We start from the raw sequence: 20598 nt of genomic DNA on the forward strand, positions 1-20598 counted from the left end.
AAGTCATACTTTTTAATATAGTTATCCAGTTACACATCTTCTTTTTGTTATTAATTTATATTATTTTTACTTCACTTAGATTATAAATTAAAACTGTATAAATATTTCATTCATTAGGAAGTAGTAAATTCTTCATTTAAACTTAGACAAGATAAATACATTTTTGTTTTTTAAATCTTCATATTGATTTGAATTTACATTTTCTATAAATTTATTACTCCTATATTATATTCATTATTTGAAATTATTATGTTATGTGCATAACACATGTGTTAATACTAGTTAGACTAAATAACACAGATCTCACTAATTTCACCAAAATTAGACTAAATAAAAAATTGAGAACAGTTAAAAATTACTACTATTTAAAAATTGCAGATATAAAAAATTCGGGACGATTTTGTATAAACGAGTTAAAAAAGAGCACTGAATTGAACACGTGTGGCTGCCTTATTAGTTGATCCGTATTCCGTCTCTCTCAATTTCTTTCTTAAATTCCATTAGTTTTGATTTTGATTGAATTCCAATTTCCAACTATAGTCTTAAATTAAAGATAGTCCAATTCATTTCATTCGAATGGTTATACACATTAAAAAATATGGAATTCTGGGCACACATGTGCAATGCATGATTTCTCTCCATTCCATGCTTATCTAGCGTCTTATTGTTTGATCGATTTGATGAGGGAGAAGTGATCCACATATTCGGGGAAATTGTTGCTGTTGTTTTTTTGAATTCGAGGAATGTGTTGAATATGCAGCGTTGGGAGTGAATTGTTCGGATTTGATCGGATTTTTTTTTTAATCTCGAAGAATTTGGATATTCATATTCAATTGCATGCATGAAGGTGATTTCGGTCCGATCATTACCCTGAGGAGGAATTCTTTTTATTTTAAAATCTAATTTTCAATTTTTTGTTGTCATTTGGAATTCTTCAGTGGTAATTTTGGATTTTGAGAGTCTCAAGGGTTTGCGTACGTGTGTTGTGTTGTTGATCAAGGAAGGAATTTTTGGTTCTTGTGTTGGGAAATGGAGAATGAATAAAAAGTTGTTGCAGTTTGTTTAGTAAATGATGGTATTGTTGATCAAGGAAGGAATTTTGGTTTATTCTGTTGGAAAATGGAGAATGGATAAAAAGTTGTTGCAGTTTGTTTAGTAAGTGTTGGCATTGGTGAGTGGATGATTTTGTTATGTATGTTGGTTTTTAATAGAAATAGGAGGTGGAATCAAGAATGAGAACAGGGGAAAGTGAGTCATTTAGTAGATGGATCCCCCAAATAGGACACTCTCTGATATAGTGAAGTCTTGGATCCCTTGGCGGGCTGAGCCTCCACATGTTTCGAGGGATTTTTGGATGCCCGATGAGAGCTGCAGGGTGTGCTACGAGTGTGATACGCAGTTCACCTTATTCAACCGGAGGCACCATTGTCGACTCTGTGGTAGAATTTTCTGTTCCAGGTGTACTTTGAACTCCATTCCTGCTGAACCAAAGCTTCCACAAGAGGATCGGGATAGGATTAGGGTGTGCAACTACTGTTTCAAGCTATGGGAACATGGATTGTCGATGCCTGTTCAAAATGGGGACCTGGTTCCTGACCTTGATCAGAGCAATCCTTCTCCATCAGCTACCAGTTTCATCACCACCTGTGACAGCAGTAGCATGCAATTTGTATCATTCACAAAGTCTGTTGGTCACAGCCCATCCCTTGCAGGAGCGTCTCTTGAAAGATTAACTATTGCACCAGCAATGAATAAGGATCTTGATGTGGGTGTAGGACTCCAGAATCTATCCCAAGACCAGTTAAATTTTTTCGCATGCAGGTTTCTGCTTCTCCCTCTTGAACTATGTAGCATGCTTGTCACTTTGTATCCAAATAGATTATCTTGTTTACTTATTTTAGTACAGCTTTTAAAACACTTTTCTCTGTTCTTAACACGACATTCTCAATTCTTTGCGTATTCCTTCAATCTGTTATGGACAGAATATTCAATTTATTTTAAACATTATCTAGTTAGCCATGTGTGAGTAACAGAGTCGAATAACTATGCATCGTAGGAATTACATGGTGTTGTTCTTTTGCTGCCCAGATCATGAGATGCATTTATGAGTTTATATGCTATAGGTGCGGACATTGGAAGTTATTTCGTAGTGGTGGATGATACTTGTTACTGTTGATACTGTGTACAAGTTTTATGTGCCAGTAAATCTTTATAGCTTTAACCTGAGTGAGTAATTAATGATCCCCAAAGCTCTAAAACTTCTTTTTTGGTCTATCTATGTATGCTTAACCTATTCTCTAAAATCACATGATCCACATCTTTCTCATACAGAAGTGATGATGAAGATGCAGAATTTGGAGCATCTCACTTTAGTTCTAGAACAAGTAACTATTCACAGGTTAATGAATACTTTAGTAGTATTCAGTTTGATGACATTCCAAGTGACCTTAATTCATGTAAACCTCATCCTGTTGGAGATAATGTCGATTCAAGAACCATGGAAAACTATCCAACACAGAGTAGTTCTAATTTCCAGGCTTCTGAAGAAGCCCAACAAGTTATGGAGAAAGCTGCCGAACATGATGTTAGTGATGAATGTGAGGCACCTTCTTCTTTGTTTGTGACTGAAGATGTGGATCTTGAACCTGTGGATTTTGAAAACAACGGAGTGCTTTGGCTTCCTCCTGAACCAGAAGACGAAGAAGATGAAAGGGAAGCACTTTTATTTGAGGATGATGACGACGTCGAAGCTGCTGCTGATGAAGAGTGGGGATACGCAAGCAACTCAAACAGTTTCGAAAGTGGGGAGAACAGAAACAATGACAAAACAAATGAGGAGCAGAAGAAAGTGGCGAACAGTGTAGTTGATGGTCATTTTCGGGCTTTAGTGGCTCAGCTCTTGCAGGTTGAGAATATTCCTTCAGGGGATGAAAATGACGAAGAGAGCTGGTTAGAAATAATCACATCATTATCATGGGAGGCTGCAACATTAATAAAGCCAGATATGAGCAAAAGTGGACAAATGGACCCAGGAGGCTACGTCAAAGTAAAATGTTTGGCTTCTGGGTGTCGAAGTGAGAGGTAATAATTTGCATATGTGCCCTCCTTTTTACCCTAAAGTAGTAGTTTTAGTAAAAATTCTTCATTGAGAATGATTGGCTCCTAAATAAACAGACCAAACTAGTGATAGTCACATGAAAATGATGCATTGGAATGTGGAATGATATACTAGGAGGGATGTAATTAATTTCTAACAAATACCTACTCAGTCCTCAGAACCAACTAGACGATTCTTGGGTATGGTTATTGGATCTCTGAAGCAACTTACAGACTGCTTAGAGCATGTAGGAAATCTGAAGGGTGTACGTTTTCTTAAGAAGGAAAGCCAACTTAGTCTCGAAGAGAAAAGTCATACTTCATCAAATCCGTTACATTTGCTGAATTTTATTCAAGATCTATGTAACTAGAATTATAAAATTCTATGATCATATCATATCTTAAAGTCTCCCTTTTCAACTTTGAAATTAAGATTTGCATCATATGAGATCAAATATCTTTTGTCTTATTAGGTCTTCGCAAACACCCCTCTTTACTGATTAATATCCAAGCATAAAGGCAACTACTTTATGAGTTGAAAGGCCACAAGTTTTTTTTAAGTCCATGGTTCTACAAATGTAAACTCAAGCTACACTACCATCTATCTACTTCTGTTTCTTATGGATCCTTCTATTTTTTTCTTATAATCTGCCTTTTCTCCTGGAAAAGTATGGTGGTCAAAGGAGTTGTCTGCAAGAAAAATGTGGCTCATCGCAGGATGATATCAAAAATTGAGAAACCTCGTATAATGATCCTTGGAGGGGCTCTGGAATACCATCGGGTTTCTAATGCTCTTTCAAGCTTCGATACTCTATTGCAACAGGTTGAGTATACAGATATTTTCTATTGTTTATTGGTTCAGGGAATTTTGGTTTATTGGTAACCGTTAATATAATATTAATATGTACTTATTTTATATTGTTACACATAAACCGTTATATCCCAGGAAATGGATCATCTTAAGATGGCTGTTGCAAAAATAGAGGCACATTATCCCAACATTCTTCTGGTGGAAAAATCTGTTTCCCGACATGCACAGGAATATCTTCTTGCAAAAAATATATCACTCGTTTTGAATATAAAAAATTCTCTATTGGAGCGCATAGCCCGGTGCACTGGGAGCAAGATAGTTCCTTCAATTGATCATTTGTCATCCCCAAAATTAGGATATTGTGACAGCTTCCATGTTGAGAAGTTTGTGGAAGAGCATGGTTCTGCTTGTCAGGCTGGGAAAAAACTGGTAAAGACATTGATGTACTTTGAAGGTTGTCCAAAACCACTAGGCTGCACGGTAAGTCTGTCACTACCAATAAGTGGATAGCATTATTCTTGACACTCATATTACATGGTTAAATGTTGTACAAGTTTTAGTAGCAAATGTTCTAACTTTTCTTGCTGAAATTATGATTCCTTGATATAGGAAAGTTCTTATACGTACTAATGGTGCCTTTTCTGCACTTTGTGAAAGACAGTATTCATTGATGGAAAATATTACATGGCTCCTCTATTACATTTGGAACCTTAAAACCTATTTCTAAGTTCAATGAAAATATATCCATCTCATTTATTCCTCTAGATACTCCTACGCGGTGCCAATGGTGATGACTTGAAGAAAGTGAAGCATGTTGTCCAGTATGGAATCTTTGCGGCTTATCACCTGGCCTTGGAGACTTCTTTTCTAGCTGACGAAGGTGCCTCTTTACCAGAGATTCCTGTCAATGCTCCAATCACTGTGACACTTCCAGATAAGCCATCAAAGATTGATAGGTCCATCTCTACTATACCTGGTTTTACGGTCCCAGAGAATGAGAAAACTCCTGGGCAGCTAACCGTTGATGAACCACATAGGTCAGTCAGTGTGCCTAGTTCAGAACTCATTAAACTGACAACTCCATTCACTCCTGTAAATGAGTATGCAGAGACTTCTGACCTTTCTGCTCCTATGAGCTCTGAATACACTGAGCCGCCATCATTTTCTACAGAAGCCTTTCAGCACTCACTGAATGACCACTCACATTGGCATGGATCAGAAGAAACAGGCTATGAAGAGTTCTTTTGGTCTCCGAATGCAAATCTTTTAGATGCAGAGAGATTAACTGCTACAGGAGATTGCAGTGTCAGTTGTGATTTTGATTCAGATGTCAAAATCCTGCAAGGGGATCCCTTTATCAATAAACATACCAGGAGTATTTCACTTCCACCATCTTTTGAAGTTAATGGAGGACAAATTATTGAGGAACAATCTACACTAAATGAAGACTTTCAACCTACTCCTTCTGACCATCAGAGTATCTTGGTTTCGTTATCATCACGTTGTGTGTGGAAGGGAACTGTGTGTGAAAGATCCCATCTTTTCCGAATCAAATACTACGGGAACTTTGACAAGCCTTTGGGTCGTTTCCTACGAGATAATTTGTTTGATCAGGTACCTTGCTCTTCTTTTTTCTTTTATATATAAAATACAATAATAGTGAAACTCTTCTATCATATGCATTCCTAGAGATGTACTTAGACATGTCTATGACTAAATACCTAATTTGTGTCAGAATTATAGCTGTCGCTCATGTGAGATGCCTGCAGAAGCTCATGTTCAATGCTATACTCATCGACAAGGTACCCTTACAATCTCAGTAAAGAAACTGGCAGAAATTCTCTTACCTGGTGAGAAGGATGGAAAGATTTGGATGTGGCACCGCTGCCTGAAGTGTCCTAGAGCTAATGGCTTCCCTCCTGCAACTCGAAGAGTTGTAATGTCTGATGCTGCCTGGGGACTTTCCTTTGGAAAGTTTTTGGAGCTTAGCTTTTCAAATCATGCTGCTGCTAGCAGAGTTGCAGGTTGCGGGCATTCCTTACATAGAGACTGTCTTCGGTTCTATGGGTATGATATCTGTTACTGTGTTTTACAACTGTCATTTTAATGATCATAAATACTTTTAATCTTCTTTCAACTTTAACCCTATTCAGCTTTTGTCATTGTTTTAACATCATAGTAAAAACTGGGATTTCTGAGTCAATAATACTAACAAGATTTACTCGAGTGAGCAATGCCATTGTTTCTGTGGCTTTTCTACTTTTCTTGTAAATCTCAAGATGTTCTCATAGATGGGTTCCTTTTTCAGATATTCATGATGACTGAAGAACAATAGCAAAGTGCCTTTTAACTTTTTAATGCTTGCAGTGTATTTTGCATGTTTTATGATTTATTTTACATGCAGATTTGGTAACATGGTTGCTTGCTTTCGATATGCATCAATTGATGTTCACTCGGTATACCTGCCACCTTCAAAGCTTGAATTCAGTTATGAAATTCAGGAGTGGATGCAGAGAGAAGTGAATGAGGTGAAACAGCTTGCTTATTTCCTTCTTTCGTTTCATTCATCAGTGATACCAACATTGAAAACATTTTCATCTCTCTATCTTATCTAGCAGGTGGTTTATTATGCCGAGCTTTTGTTCTCCGAAGTGCTAAGTGCTCTGCATCTTCTGGTAGAAAACAAATCTTGCTCAAGTACGCTCGGTACTGGCATCAGTGTTCCTCAATCGGCTCATCACTTGGCAGATCTAGAAGTGACCTTGCATGAAGAGAAGATGGAAGTTGAGGTCTGGTGAAGTGTGCAGTTATATTATCCATACCGAGTGTTAAGTATAAATCTTGATAACTGAAATGAATTAACTGTGAAAGGATTATATCGACTTGATAACTGTGCCTACATAGTCACACTATTTGCTTACTGTTTTGGTAAGATAGAATCATTTATTCCTTTGCTTGTGCATCATAAGTTTCCAATAACTGATATGCGTGTATTAATATAACTCTTGCCTTTTCGACTAGAGAGACGTCGTGGATATAAGTTTTTTCTGTCATCTACTATATATGCCTTAAGCATCCTTTATTGCGATGTTGATAGACTGAATCCAAGGAACACAGCTCTTTTTATCATTCTTTGTCGGACTACTTCAGGTACGTGGGTGCTGAGAGATGTTTGTAACCATGCAGGAATATCTCCGGAATATGGTGAACAAGGAACCAAAGAAAGGACAACCAGCCATTGATATTCTAGAGATCAATCGACTCCGCAGGCAACTTTTATTTCGTTCTTATGTGTGGGACCACCGCCTGATATATGCAGATAGTTTGGATAACAAGGAACTACAAGGTGATGTGGAGGTTGAAAATACAGAAACTGTTCAGAAACCTGCTCTTACTGAAAATATTTTGGGGGTCCCTGTTAAGACAGACAAATCAGTAGGTACGTCTGGTTCTGTATCAGCTAATTCAAAAACTGGGAAAGGCCACAAGCATGGTCTAAGTGATCAGCAAGGCAACCATCATGCTTTAGCACTCCATCAAAGAACTACTTCATTTTTTTCCAATGATCTTGCTGGAACAAAAACCACAGATGGATCTAATGTTGTGGAATCTGATCGTAGTCTTCGTAGGTCCCTGTCTGACGGGCAAGTTCCCTTTAGTTTGACAGAGACTCTGGATAGAGCATGGACGGGCAGAAATAATCTAAATTTTGAGATCAAGAAGAACAATAATTTATCTTATGACGATAAGTTTCCCAATGTCGGACTTTCGGAAAAGCTGGAGCAAGAAGACCATGGAGAGGATCTGCCATCCACTGCGTTTCCAAAAAATCAGAGTAATATAGAGGAAACTGTAAGCTGGTTAGGCGTGCCATTTAAGGGTTTTTATAGATCATTGATCTCAGGGACTTCTCAGAAACTGGATACACTAAGTGATTATGATCCTGTGTACATATCATCATTTCGGGAATCCTCACTCCAAACTGGGGCCAGGTTGCTCTTGCCTGTTGGAGTTAATGACATTGTTGTTCCAGTGTATGATGACGAACCTACCAGTATTATATCTTATGTTCTGCTTTCTGGTGATTATGTCAATCAACTATCTGATGAGAGAGAGAGACAGAGGGATGTTGTCGATTCTCTGCTTCCTATGCCGTCCCTCGACTCTCTGAGTCTCCCCCAGTGTCACTCTTTCCATGAAATGATGTTGGAGTCTTCAAAAAGTTTTGGACCTGGAGATGAGACCTTTTTATCATTCACAACTTCTCGAAGTTCCTTGCCCTTACCCATGGATCCTCTCTTACACACGAAAGCATTGCATGCCAGGGTGTCTTTTGAGGTTGATGGACCCCTTGGACAGGTAACATACACCGTCACTTGTTATTTTGCAAAGCGTTTTGATGCCTTGAGGAGGATGTGCTGTCCATCTGAAGTTGATTTCGTTAGATCTCTTAGCCGTTGTAAAAAGTGGGGTGCTCAAGGTGGTAAGAGCAAGGTCTTCTTTGCAAAGACTTTGGATGATCGATTCATCATTAAGCAAGTGACTAAGACAGAGCTGGAATCATTCACTAAATTTGCACCTGGATACTTTAAATATCTCTCTGAATCAATTGCCTCTGGAAGTCCAACTTGCCTCGCAAAGATACTTGGAATCTATCAGGTATGTCTGAGCAACTTAGTTTGCTGTCTGAGCAACTGAGTTTGCTATCATAAGGTAGACACACTCTTTCTCTCTCTCGCTTCCCCAGTCCCTTGCTCACAATATTCATTCTCCCGCAGATGTATTCTATCCTATAAGTTGATATCACAAATGAAAGTTTACACTTATAAGCTTTGTATAAAGGTTCTGTTTTGAAATGATTTTCTGAATCTTGATTTTCTATTAGTTGTGTTTGCATAAAACATCATGGATTTTCTATTAGTTGCGTTGGCATAAAACATCTGGCTTCCTTTTGATAAGGTTGGATCCAGACAGCAGAAAGGAGGGAAGGAATCGAAAATGAATTTTCTTGTTATGGAGAACCTTCTTTATGGGAGAAATCTATCACGACTTTATGATCTAAAAGGATCCTCTAGGTCACGATATAATCCAGATACTTCTGGGAGCAACAAGGTTTTGTTGGATCAGAATTTGATCGAAGCAATGCCCACTTCTCCAATTTTTGTCGGAAACAAAGCCAAGAGAATATTGGAACGAGCAGTCTGGAATGATACTGCTTTTCTTGCTGTAAGTTTGTGCATTCTTTTTTAACTTGATGGAGTTAAATCCTAGCACAGACCGTATGCACGGCACATGTAGATCTCTCTCCTAATTTATTAGGTTCATGGAAATGCAGTCTGTAGATGTGATGGATTACTCACTACTAGTTGGGGTGGATGAAGAGAAGAATGAGCTTGTTCTTGGTATCATTGATTTCATGAGACAGTACACATGGGACAAACACCTCGAGACTTGGGTGAAGGCATCAGGCATTCTCGGAGGCCCCAAAAACGCCTCACCAACCGTGATATCTCCGAAGCAATACAAGAGGAGATTCAGGAAAGCTATGACTACCTACTTCTTGATGGTCCCGGACCAATGGTCATCTCCTTCATCCGTTCCTTCTAAGCCACACACTGACTTATCCGAAGACAACCATTCACAAACCATGACCCCTGCTGGGTAAGGCCTCACTACAACAAACTACTCAACCCTCCAGTTTTGTGTTAGAAGCCATGATTGTTTGTTAGGAAAGAAGCAAATATATAGCAAACCTGGGGAGTTCTTGAAATCAAGGACTACATATTTGAAGATCTCCTGAAAAAAGGTCCCATTTTTTTTGTAATATTTTCTGTATTTTTATGTATTCAAGTTGTGTATATTTTAACGACCATGCAAGTGTCATTATTTCTTTGTATAAAGTGAGGTTCCATTATACTTTGATTCTTCTGCTGAGTTGGGATCAAACTCAATAATAGATGATTATTCACTATTATTTCACCTAATCATTTTTTTGTTTTTTCAGCATTAGAGAAATGGAACGGAACAAGAACTATACAGTAGTACTCCAGATTATCAAATTCCACACCACCACATTACCAAATGAAAACCAAAACAAAAGCACACCATATAATGAAGTATGTAAGTGGGAATGATTCTTATTATATGCATCCAATAGTTGTAAACATAATCTGTTGAAACAGTTAAGTCTCCCCTCCATTGTCTTCAGCCACTTGTAGCCAACATCTTTGAAGGAGTTCAATTATCTCAACATCTCTGTAATCAATAAAGATGAGCATAATTAGGCAGTCATTATAGCCTAAGTAGCAAATAATGTTGGTAAACTTGCCTTCGATCCTGATTGAATCTTGAAATACTTTGATGAAAACGAGGGCCCTCATCATAGCCTTCACATGTTATCTCTCCATTCTCATCTCTGTAGCAAACAATACCAGCTGATCTATCTTCAAAAATCTGCTTCAAAAGAAGAAGATGAAGATGAACATCACTAGAAATTAAAGCCAATTCAGTATACACACATTTACTTACCTTGTTCTTGGTAGATGATCTAGTGTGAGTATGATTCTTGGAACACATCATCACCATTTTACTAGTTGTTAGACAGCCCACCCTTGATCCCATGAATGGAGCAGCCATGGGAGATGAACAAAGAGGCAATCTTGCAGCCATTGATCTCAATATGGAACAAAATTACAGAGATTAACAATAGTGGGGGAGGGGGGTTTGCTTTATTTATTTGTTTGTGGGACTTAAATGAGTGAAGTTTAGACTACTTTATTATGGTTGTAGTTGGGGTTTTTTTGTCTTTTTAAGTTGAATAGAATGTAAATATGCGGGGAAGAAACCATGGTTTGGTGGGCTCCATCTTGGCTTATCATCTACCTGTTGATGATGGAAATCATTTCCCATCTTCAATGACTTTTTCTTTGATTTTTTTCTTCTCCCCTAAAATAAATAATCTACAAGCAATTGAGTATGATTAGATGTAGATATTCGAGATGGGAGGGAGAGGGATGATTAAATACAGAGTATTTTTGAAATAGTGGTGGTGATGGAATAATCTTTTAGCAATTGTATGGTAACCTAATCAGTAATTATTTGGATTTCACATATATATGTATATATATATATATAATCAACGGTGTAGAAGCTAAAAGTGGGGTATAATACTAAATTGAGTGAGACCAAGTTAATGAATGATGTTAGTGAAATTGAGTCAACAATCCATTCTAGAACTTGATTAATAAAGTGGGGAAAAGCATAAAGTAGTTAGTTCCAATAGAAAGAAAGATGGAAATAAAATTATTAAGATGATAAAGTAAGTTATTGATGGTCGATCCACCAGCCATCGCATCAATCTACTAAACTCATCTTATCATAGTAGCAATTATACCATTAAATATCGTATTAGTAATCAAAAGCAAGAGTAGAATTATTTGAAAGGTCAAATCCCAAACCGTTGAGTCGGGGTAACCCGACCCGTGTCAATCACCAAAAACAAATTTAGTACTCACACTCACACTTTCCTTTATTGTTTGTCTCACGAAAGATGTCACATTTTCCTTTTTAGAAAAAATTTTCTCTCACATGAATATAAAAATTATATTTTCTCTCTTCATTTAACACACAAAAGGAGTACTACATTATCTTTCTAAAACTCGATAGAAATTTGCATTTCGGATTTTTTTTATTCATTTTTATTTTATGGTGATCCTTGATGTATATTTATTGTTTGAAATTATTGAAGGAATGAATATGATTGATGAGACGATTGCTTCAAGTTGATATTGAGGTTGCTTTTTCAGCTCATTACTGTTATTGTAATGTATAATGAATTCCTAGCTTTGTGTTTTTGTTCTTTTATTTTCTTTATCCCTTTTTTGGTTTTTTTTGTCTTAATTTTAATTTGAGAGGTCGAATGTTTGCCCATTTTTGGTATAGTGGAACCTTAGTTGTTTTTAGCTACTTTTTTACTTTATTTTTATTGTTCTGCTACATTATAGCTTTTCTACTTATATTCATTGTTTTACCGTATTGCAACAAATTGCACTACAAACACTATGTAAACTTACTCCGTACCACAAGAATATACAATTTTTCTTTTAGTTTGTGGCGCATATATCTTCAATCCTTGGTGAAAATGGTAGAAAAGCATTCTCATCCATACTAGTAAAATTTACGTTTTTTGGTGAGAGATATGTTTAATTGAATTAAAATAAATGGAACTGGGAAGAGAGTAAATTCAGCCAAAGGATGAATAGATGTTAAAATTCGACAAAATATGGGTGAAAATAGTTCTAAGCCTCAAAAACAACATGGATAATATTTAGGTACAATGAACTGATGCCGAAACAATTCAACCAACAAATTTATTTGAAGTTACGATTATTACCAAAAAAGGGGGTGTCTGCAGGCATAGCTCTGGATGGTCTCTTTAGATCAATCACGAAATTCTTTCATGAATGCTTCATGGAATTTCGTGAGACGGCTTATGATGGCCGGAATCCGGTCCTCCTGCGGTAGTATCGTACACCTAAAATGCAACGTCCCAGCCGCCTGTCCAAAGCCAGAGCCGGGAACAACTACTATCCCCGTGGCATTGAGGAGACGACGAGCATAGAACGTATCTGGGGCCGTCTTGGCAGCTTTAGCTGCCTCTACCGCCTTCTTTGGCAACTCAATCCGCGGGAACAGATACATGGCTCCTTCTGCTCGGTTGCAGCTCACTCCTTCTAAGCTATTCAACGCGTGTTCCAGTTGCTACACATCGCCAACAATCACGATTCAAGAAATGAAATTGCGTAAATCGCACTTTTAAACAAGAGTTGAAGGCTAACTAACCTGCGCACGCTTAGCCAACGAGGACAGGATTGCATTTTTCTCTGCTGAGTAAGACTCGTAGCATTGGTCTCCGGCCTAAACATATTACAAAAATGAGACGTGGCCGCAGTTTTAGCAAGAGACGGTACTAATCTTCTTACCTCTGGTGGGCTCATGACAAGACTTGCAAGAATTTGTCCAGATATGTTGGAACAAAGGTTGACTGATGCCAGTTTGTATATCTGCTCCCTAACCTCGGGGCTAAACCCGGTGATCTCCATGTAACCTCCTCGTTTCCCACATTCTCCGTAATAGCCTGTGGAGGATAGAAGAAAACCAAATCATCTATGGCTCTTACAACTTGCATAAGAATCTTCAAAACTATACCTTTGGAGACGGACTGGAACGAGACCAAGGTAATATCTTTCTCCCCGTAGCCCATTGACCGCGCAACCTTCTTAAAAGAGTAGAACTTCTTGTCCGGGACATAAACATTTTCCTGGTACACCTGCAAGATTCATCCTCGAGTATTAGCCTCGTCTAGAAGCCTTTAAACTACTAACTCGACCTGAAAATCGCACTATATTGCTTTTCGGGATATTAGACATTAATCACCTCATCTGCAAGAAGAACAAGTCCTTCCTTCTTACAAAAATCCACAATTTGCTTTTGGTTGTTTTCAGCCAGAACCTTTAGACATGTCAAATGTTAGACAAGGTTGTAAGAGATGAAAAGTTGTCGGCCTGTATGAGTTTACCTGCCCGGTAGGATTGCCAGGATTTATAACCACCAATGCCCGGACACAAACGCCCTTAGATTTGGCTGTTTCAAGCTGTTTCTTAAGCTCCGAGATCTCCAGCCCCCATCCTGTTGCTTCATCGAGATAATAGGGGACCTACGAAACATTGTTGGATAAATATGTCTGAGAACTTTATTTGCTAGCTTGAGAAAGATGGTTAAACAGAATCTTATTGAAGAAGGGATAGGTGATAATAAATGGCGATACATACGAGAGTGCCTCCATGAAGGGCGATCGAAGCAGAATAAAGAGGGTACTGAGGAATGGGACAGAGAATGCCATCTTTTTCCGACCGTATCAGTAACTGCATCATCATGTGAACCTAACAAAAAAATGGCAAAATTTTATTTCACAGTTTTACTGAAGCTCAAGCGTAAAAATTGGGTAAGGCCTAATTTATGTGTACCGCGGGGCTTGCACCATCAGTCAGGAAAATGTCATTAGGATCAGCTGGGAATCCATCACGAGCTTCAATGCCAGCAGCAATTGTATCACGTAATCCTTTGACACCCTAATCATGTAGTTAAAGGAAATGTTTGATATACAGTCTCGAAATACTGATCAAGAATAACGATTGCAGCAAGAAGGAAGTGTTATTACCTGACTGTGACTATATGCACCAGTTGCTTGTCCAGGAATTTGACTTAATATCTGAGATGCTCGTTTTATGGAATCAGCGCTACAAAAAAAAAACCACGATGAGAGAGAGCAGAAGACGGATTTGTTAAAAAGAAAAGTCAGAAAATGTATTCACATGGCAATGGAGCATGTGATTAGTACTTTGCACTAGCCATGTAAAAAGAAAAACAATATGTTAATGGTGACATTACATAAATCACCAAATATTACTGTCATTTTCAAACCAGAACTAGTTATTTTGCAATTGTGATGCATGCTTCAAACAAAATTTAACTTATTTAGAGCAACATTCAACTGTAAAATTGAGACCACTTGATCCAATTTCTTCTTTACACAACCATTTCTTTTAACTTATTCATTGTCTAGCTTATCATTACGCATCTAGAACACATTTTTCCCACATCACTAGTAAAGAACATGAAGTCCGACCAGGTAGCAAAGAGAAAATCAACTCACTCTTCGGAATCACATAATTATTTGGATCAGCAACGATATGAACGGTACACCAATATCATTACCTAAATAAACTGTGTGTTTCAGATTTATCCAAGAGAGCAGGATGGTCACACAAAGCAAGGACCTGAAAAATCAGAATGTTTAGCGATAGCGATAACGGTAAAGATGGAACGTCTGGTGATGCATCATCCTCACCTCACGGAAAAAGGTGATCGGCTTCTGGCCAAGAGATTGTGGATTTCCAATATTGCAGTAGAGTATCTACAAAGATGACCAAACACTAATTAACAACGTATTATAGCAAAAGGAGAGTCTACTAAATAATGAAATCAGTATAGTACCTCATCGAAAGGATGAGACTTGGGGTTGTTTTTGAGATCTTCTTGTAATTTCTGAGCAAGAATCACGATTTCGCCACGAACAGCGTACTCGCACTCCAATACCTTGACAAGAATTTGTATTGTTATAAGCAGATTCACAAAGCAGTATCTTGCAACAAATAAAAAAACAATATGTGCAGAAAGCTAAGATCTTGAATCAAATAAAAGTGATGAATATACAGTAATATCTTATAAAAATGATAGCTTGTCAGCAAGAAAAGTGGTAAAATAAAATAAAAAACCAATCTTGATGGAATATGCATAAAACAGAGTAATGAAATCATTAGCAACTCAATACCAGTGAATTCAATAATAAGGTGTGTGTATTTAATACTCCTATTTTGCATAATTTGGAATGGAAAAAACATTAAAACGCCATGGACATACAACTCAAACAATTAGAGAAATAAAAACAGGACAAATCCCAGATCAGGAATCTACAAAAATGGCAAAAAGAAAATCCCAAAAATGTTACCTTGGGATTGATTGTGTCGCGAGTAACAGGAGTAGAAGCCATTGGAGAGGGAAGACAAAAGATGAGAGTTTTGGAGTTGTGAGACGCTAGGACACGTTTAAAGATGGAAATCAGAGGAAAAAGGGAAGTAATAGAGCAGCCTTATTTAGAGAGGAGAGGTTGGGTCAAATCAAATTGGTGAGTCTAAAATTGTGAAGAAAAGTAGTAAAAAACAAGAAACAGCGGCGCAGCGTTCGACATGTGTTTGTCCAATGACTTGTTGTCCAAACAATCCACGTATAATAAATTCCAATCCAACAATATGGAAACCAATCTAGAGTTATTCGATTCCACATCATGTTACATATCTCATCTCGCACGTGACTAACATGCTAATGTCACTCCAATAAATATGTATCACTCGTATTATAGACATACTTTTGTCACACAAAAATTGTTATACCATAATATTTGACATCCTAGGGAAGTTCAAAAAATTTTAGTCTAAACAAGTACTATAAGTATGATATCGTTAAATTACTCATACAAAAGTATTTAATTTGAAAGAAAAAGTGGTTGTTTAATTAATTGTCGCCTATAGTAGTATTTTTTTCTCTCTGTTTTATCTTTAATTGATAGGAGTACATGGTTTATTAATTACTCGTTTAGTGAATGTTATTTACTTGCTTCATAATATATCATACTCAACTCATGAATGAAATCTAGCCTTGGAATAGGCATGATATATTACGAATACCAAAAAATATTGTACCATTATATATATTTGATGTCAACTTTGAAGTTTCAGCATCAAGAATCAGGCTGCCTAATATTCCAACTATGTCCGCTGGATCTATGAAGGGCTATGAGCTATAGTATTGCTCCTTTATTACTGTTATTAATACATATATACACACACAAACACTATTTTAGTTATAAGTTTTGCAATATCTTAACGTTAAAGTAGACAATACTGTAAGAACAAAAGTAAATTGTATTGAAATTGATTACTAATTCAGTACCATCTTACAAAAATATACTCCAGTATTAGTATAGTATTCTTTTCATAAAAATAGTCGAAATATATTTCAAAATATTTTAATAAAAAAAAAGTGTTACCTTTGTTGGAATGGAGAAAATATTAATGCTAAAAGGAAGAACTCGATCTAAAATCTAAATCAATACACTCCTTGTTAAATATAGATTATTTACTTTCCTTGTTATTGTAGAATATAAATGTAATTAAGTTCAAATTTAATGATAATACAATATTGTCTCTAAAATATAAAAACTGGTAGAGGTTAAAGTAAAACCGCAATCTTTGAATATGTAGAAAACAAGATTCACAAGTGTGCATCTACAAAATATTACATAGGTCCGGTATAGAAAGAACAAATAAGAAAAGAAAAGTAAAAAAGTAAGAATGGTGGACTCAATTTTAGCTCTCCATATATTTCAAAGGACATGTATGTATTAATGTATATGCAGAATGAACCCTTATTTTGATGTTAATTGACTAGGTTGATTGAAAGGCCACATTTGTTGAAGGCAGCCAAGATGGACCTTGAATCAAGGATTCCACATTATATTTGGAGGCGTCGGCCGGGGTCATGGCGGGCTTGTATCCAGCCCACGTGACCCGATTGGCAGTATCCGAACCCAAACCCGAGTTCCGATACTCCCCGTAGAAAATGGAGGCGGGTGGATCCACATTTGCCACCCATGAAATCCAGCCCTTTGGATTCAAGAATCCACCAATGTTAGTTTCCATTATAACTGTGGTTGAGAAATCTTTCCACGGACGGCCCAGATACGTTTGGGCCGTAAGGGTGGCCAATGGGCTTATTGCGCACCGTTGGATGGAAATCCCAGTGTTCTGATTTGGGTCTTTCTTGCCTTGGGCAGTTATTGTGACAAATTGATTGGGCATGGGCTGCCTAGGCTGAATGTTGCACCCTTGGAACACGACGCCCGCATTGCCGAAGATGAAGTCGATGGTGCCCGTGACGTCGCAGTCGCGGTAGAATTGGCGGTTGGAGTGTGTGTAGAGGGTATCTTGGAAGGCGTCGAAAGAGCACCGGTAGTAGACCGATTCGTCCGACCCCGATCGGAAGGCCACGGCCTGGTGCTTCTCTGGCCCGGCCGTGTTCTTGAACGTGATGTCTCGAGCGATGAATCCTCTTCCGGCAATTGCTGCGGAATCATGCACGAATTAGTTGGTCGTCAGTCTATTTTATTAACTACCACTACTACAATAATTAAATGCCTAACCAACAAGTATTTATCATATGTTTGCCCTCCAAATTGGACTACTTGATAACAACATTTATAAGGCAGCTGCCACAGACTTAAATGCAACCTCAAAACATGCTACTTTCTGTCCAATAAAAATAGACAAAATTGTAAACAAAACAAGTCTAAATACGCAATTGTTAAAGTAAGAGATATAGATGGAAAATGGGGTGGAAGTAATTTTAGTGGATTATGAGGTCCATATTTAGAATAATGTGTAATGTTACAATTGATTTTTAAAACTTATCATTTTTAGAATTAGTCTAATTTTGATGGAAGACCAAATATAGTTAAATTGATCTACTTTTTGGAGACGGAGGTAGTACTAAGAGTCTCCTATCCTCATTTTCTTTAGAAATACTATATATATGACTAGAATTTGATGAAAAACTCGAAATGTTGTAATTGTATAAAATAAAAATGGAAGCATCTATTAAACTCAAATTATCTCCACATAACTAACTTTCAATAAAATGATGCACATGATTAGGGATCTAAACTCAGTGGATTTGGAAAAAACATTTAGGTGGAGAGGGAACATAAATCACATGGAACTTTGATCATCACTACGTTGTCTCCTTATGGTGAAGGCATTTCCTAACAAATTTCATCTAGCCTAGTATAGAAATACTGTAATAAGCAATCATTTATTAATGCATGCCGCTGTGCTGTATAAGTGTGTATGCTGACAGCTGATTGAATTGCATTAACAGTAAAACAGAGCAGAAGAGTACATATGGCATTAATTATGGATCAACTCACCAAACGTGGGCGTGGAGAAAGTCGGAGTTCCGTCGACGAAATTCCGACTGCCGGAAATAACAGTGACGCCTTTACCATCTCCGTAAATCATCACATTCCAGCAAGACTTATCCATGTCGATATTCTCCACGTATTCCCCTGCCTTGACGTATATCACAAACCTCGCGTCGCTCTTCTTGGGCACCAGCGCCACCGCCTCCGCCATGGTCTTCACGTTCCCGCTCCCGTCCTTGGCCACCGTCACATTCGGCGCCGGCCGGGCCTCCTGCAGCATCCGCCTGTCCACCCACTCCGGCACCTCCTCCCCCAGCAGCCGCCGGTGGCTCGGAATCTTAAAATCCCCAATCACCGCCACGATTTTGGTGGCGATTGCCAGGCTGTTGCTCGCGAATTCCGTCGAATTCTTCATCAAATCCCTAATTTCGGCGGCGAATTCCGCGTCCGCCTCGTCCAGCGCGTCGAGGCACGTCTCCTGGTTCGTCCCCGCGGCGCTCAGCCACGTCCGGAGGTCGTCGATGCGAGAGCTCAGCTTCTTCCCTCCGCCGCTGCCGCTCACGGCGGAGATCGTGTCGTCCAGCGACTCCACGGCGTCGTTTAGCTCCGAATCGCAGATTTTAAGGGCCTGTTTGGCCAGCGTGTTATTCTCCGCCCTGCTGGCATAAGTGGTGGATAAGTTAGCGATTTTTCTGAGAGAGTGTACTGCCACCATCAACGAGAGCTCGAAGATTTTGGCGGGATTGGTTGAGTTTGAGGACTGGAGGCTGGAGATGCATGACTCCCTGTACTGAGTGACGCTGCAGATGGACTTGACGGCGGCGACCCGAGCGCCGGCGACGTCGCCGGAATCTTTGTTGGTGTTTTTTTTGTGGGATAAAGTGGCGGCGACGACGACGATGATGAGGAGGAGGAGGAGGAGGAGGGAAATGGAGAGGATAATAGCGCGTTTTCGAGATTTTCTTCGGAACGCAGCTTCTTCGAGCTCGTCTACTTTGCCGTAGCCCTTGAAGGAGTTGACGGAATTCATCGGTTGAGGATTCAGGAATGAGAGTTTTACTTGTCGGGTGGTTTTTCTGTCCAAAGCTCTACTATCTATTTATACAAGAATTTTTACTACTGTGTTACTTGAGTTCCATTTATTAATAGTAATCACGCCGTAATGATGGAATTTCATGTAATGAACCAAATAATTAACCCTTTACATCCCTAAGGTGTGTACTTATTATAATTTCAAATTATTCATATGACCATATAAGAAATATTACTTCATCTAATTTTGTCATTTTAGAATATTTACTTTTATTACGTAGACTTTACATTATATATGCATATACAAGTGACTCATAATCTGCTAATTTTTTCATTCTTTTTTGTTTACATGTTTTAAAGCTTGGAATTAATTAAAGATGGATTTTAAACCACGGAGAAAGTAAAATGCAGTAAAATATATCATGCAGAAATCTGTTTTAGTTTTATCTCCCTCATAGTTCCTGAACTACAAAAATGGTCCATGTACTAAGGGTTTATCTCGAAAATAATCATTTTTCACTGTTTTCGATCGAAAATACCCTTTTGGGGGGTTTTGGGGGGTTTGGGCAATTTGGTCTTTTTACACTTTTAACATTTTAAATCTGATATTATTTCAGTTATGTACTAAATCTGATATTATTTCAAAATTATCATTCTTCTTCTTTCTTATCATCCTTCACTTTGTTTCTTTATTTCAATATTAGATTTAATTTTATAAAATTAAATTTTAAATTTTGATTTTTAAATATCAATAAATTTTTTTAATTAAAACTATGAATTCATGGACACTATAAATATTGATTAAAACTATTAATTTTTTTTATTTAATATAATATTCAGCTGAATTGAAGAAGTACAGAAAAATAATAGTATTAACCATGATGGAAAAATAAGAGCTATTCTATTTAGCCTTTGTTCGGTTGTTATAATTGCTTGTGATTGAATATTATGAAGTTGACTAAAAATTTAATCGTACAAAAAATTTTATATATGAATATTTTTGTTGAAAATTTATAGTAAATTTTGATTGTTTTTATTAATAAAGAAAATTATATTAGTCTTA

General features: G+C 37.6%; 4 protein-coding genes across 4 annotated transcripts; 1 reads left to right on the plus strand and 3 right to left on the minus strand.

Annotated features, from left to right (window-relative positions):
• The first annotated feature begins 1264 nt into the window (after positions 1-1264).
• Positions 1265-10031, plus strand: LOC125187595 (1-phosphatidylinositol-3-phosphate 5-kinase FAB1B-like). The gene is made up of 12 exons (XM_048084219.1): positions 1265-1821; positions 2332-3081; positions 3766-3919; positions 4043-4387; positions 4673-5521; positions 5643-5974; positions 6312-6435; positions 6526-6696; positions 7094-8566; positions 8867-9133; positions 9243-9713; positions 9912-10031. The coding sequence occupies exons 1-11, from the start codon at positions 1265-1267 to the stop codon at positions 9570-9572; spliced, it is 5352 nt and encodes a 1783-aa protein (XP_047940176.1). The 3' UTR covers positions 9573-9713; positions 9912-10031.
• Positions 9930-10667, minus strand: LOC125187596. The gene is made up of 3 exons (XM_048084220.1): positions 10436-10667; positions 10236-10360; positions 9930-10162 (listed from the first exon to the last, which is right to left on the minus strand). Exons 1-3 carry the CDS (start codon positions 10574-10576, stop codon positions 10090-10092), a joined length of 339 nt encoding a protein of 112 aa, XP_047940177.1. The 5' UTR covers positions 10577-10667; the 3' UTR covers positions 9930-10089.
• A 1472-nt stretch (positions 10668-12139) lies between these two features.
• On the minus strand, positions 12140-15636 carry LOC125186001 (alanine aminotransferase 2, mitochondrial-like). The gene is made up of 13 exons (XM_048082299.1): positions 15477-15636; positions 14963-15064; positions 14817-14882; positions 14684-14745; positions 14127-14205; positions 13933-14037; positions 13738-13848; positions 13485-13622; positions 13343-13417; positions 13115-13235; positions 12889-13043; positions 12749-12823; positions 12140-12667 (listed from the first exon to the last, which is right to left on the minus strand). The coding sequence occupies exons 1-13, from the start codon at positions 15516-15518 to the stop codon at positions 12347-12349; spliced, it is 1452 nt and encodes a 483-aa protein (XP_047938256.1). The 5' UTR covers positions 15519-15636; the 3' UTR covers positions 12140-12346.
• A 1120-nt stretch (positions 15637-16756) lies between these two features.
• On the minus strand, positions 16757-19599 carry LOC125186494 (pectinesterase 1-like). The gene is made up of 2 exons (XM_048082862.1): positions 18510-19599; positions 16757-17648 (listed from the first exon to the last, which is right to left on the minus strand). The coding sequence occupies exons 1-2, from the start codon at positions 19531-19533 to the stop codon at positions 16972-16974; spliced, it is 1701 nt and encodes a 566-aa protein (XP_047938819.1). The 5' UTR covers positions 19534-19599; the 3' UTR covers positions 16757-16971.
• Between the last annotated feature and the right edge of the window lie 999 nt (positions 19600-20598).

The sequence above is a fragment of the Salvia hispanica genome, chromosome 5 (assembly GCF_023119035.1).
Source record: "Salvia hispanica cultivar TCC Black 2014 chromosome 5, UniMelb_Shisp_WGS_1.0, whole genome shotgun sequence".
NCBI lineage: Eukaryota > Viridiplantae > Streptophyta > Magnoliopsida > Lamiales > Lamiaceae > Salvia > Salvia hispanica.

What these genes read in the sequence shown, in the direction of transcription:
- LOC125187596 (XM_048084220.1), bottom strand. Translation starts at nt 10,576, where the DNA reads ATGGCTGCAAGATTGCCTCTTTGTTCATCTCCCATGGCTGCTCCATTC. An exon ending in GATCATCTACCAAGAACAAG is followed by an intron (nt 10,361 to 10,435) that starts GTAAGTAAATGT and finishes CTTTTGAAGCAG; the next exon opens with ATTTTTGAAGATAGATCAGC. An exon ending in AGATTCAATCAGGATCGAAG is followed by an intron (nt 10,163 to 10,235) that starts GCAAGTTTACCA and finishes TATTGATTACAG; the next exon opens with AGATGTTGAGATAATTGAAC.
- LOC125186494 (XM_048082862.1), bottom strand. Translation starts at nt 19,533, where the DNA reads ATGAATTCCGTCAACTCCTTCAAGGGCTACGGCAAAGTAGACGAGCTC. An exon ending in TTTCTCCACGCCCACGTTTG is followed by an intron (nt 17,649 to 18,509) that starts GTGAGTTGATCC and finishes ATGATTCCGCAG; the next exon opens with CAATTGCCGGAAGAGGATTC.
- LOC125186001 (XM_048082299.1), bottom strand. Translation starts at nt 15,518, where the DNA reads ATGGCTTCTACTCCTGTTACTCGCGACACAATCAATCCCAAG. An exon ending in CCCTTCATGGAGGCACTCTC is followed by an intron (nt 13,623 to 13,737) that starts GTATGTATCGCC and finishes AATGTTTCGTAG; the next exon opens with GTCCCCTATTATCTCGATGA. An exon ending in GTTCCAGTCCGTCTCCAAAG is followed by an intron (nt 13,044 to 13,114) that starts GTATAGTTTTGA and finishes TATCCTCCACAG; the next exon opens with GCTATTACGGAGAATGTGGG.
- LOC125187595 (XM_048084219.1), top strand. Translation starts at nt 1,265, where the DNA reads ATGGATCCCCCAAATAGGACACTCTCTGATATAGTGAAGTCTTGGATC. An exon ending in GACTGTCTTCGGTTCTATGG is followed by an intron (nt 5,975 to 6,311) that starts GTATGATATCTG and finishes TTTTACATGCAG; the next exon opens with ATTTGGTAACATGGTTGCTT. An exon ending in ATGATACTGCTTTTCTTGCT is followed by an intron (nt 9,134 to 9,242) that starts GTAAGTTTGTGC and finishes ATGGAAATGCAG; the next exon opens with TCTGTAGATGTGATGGATTA.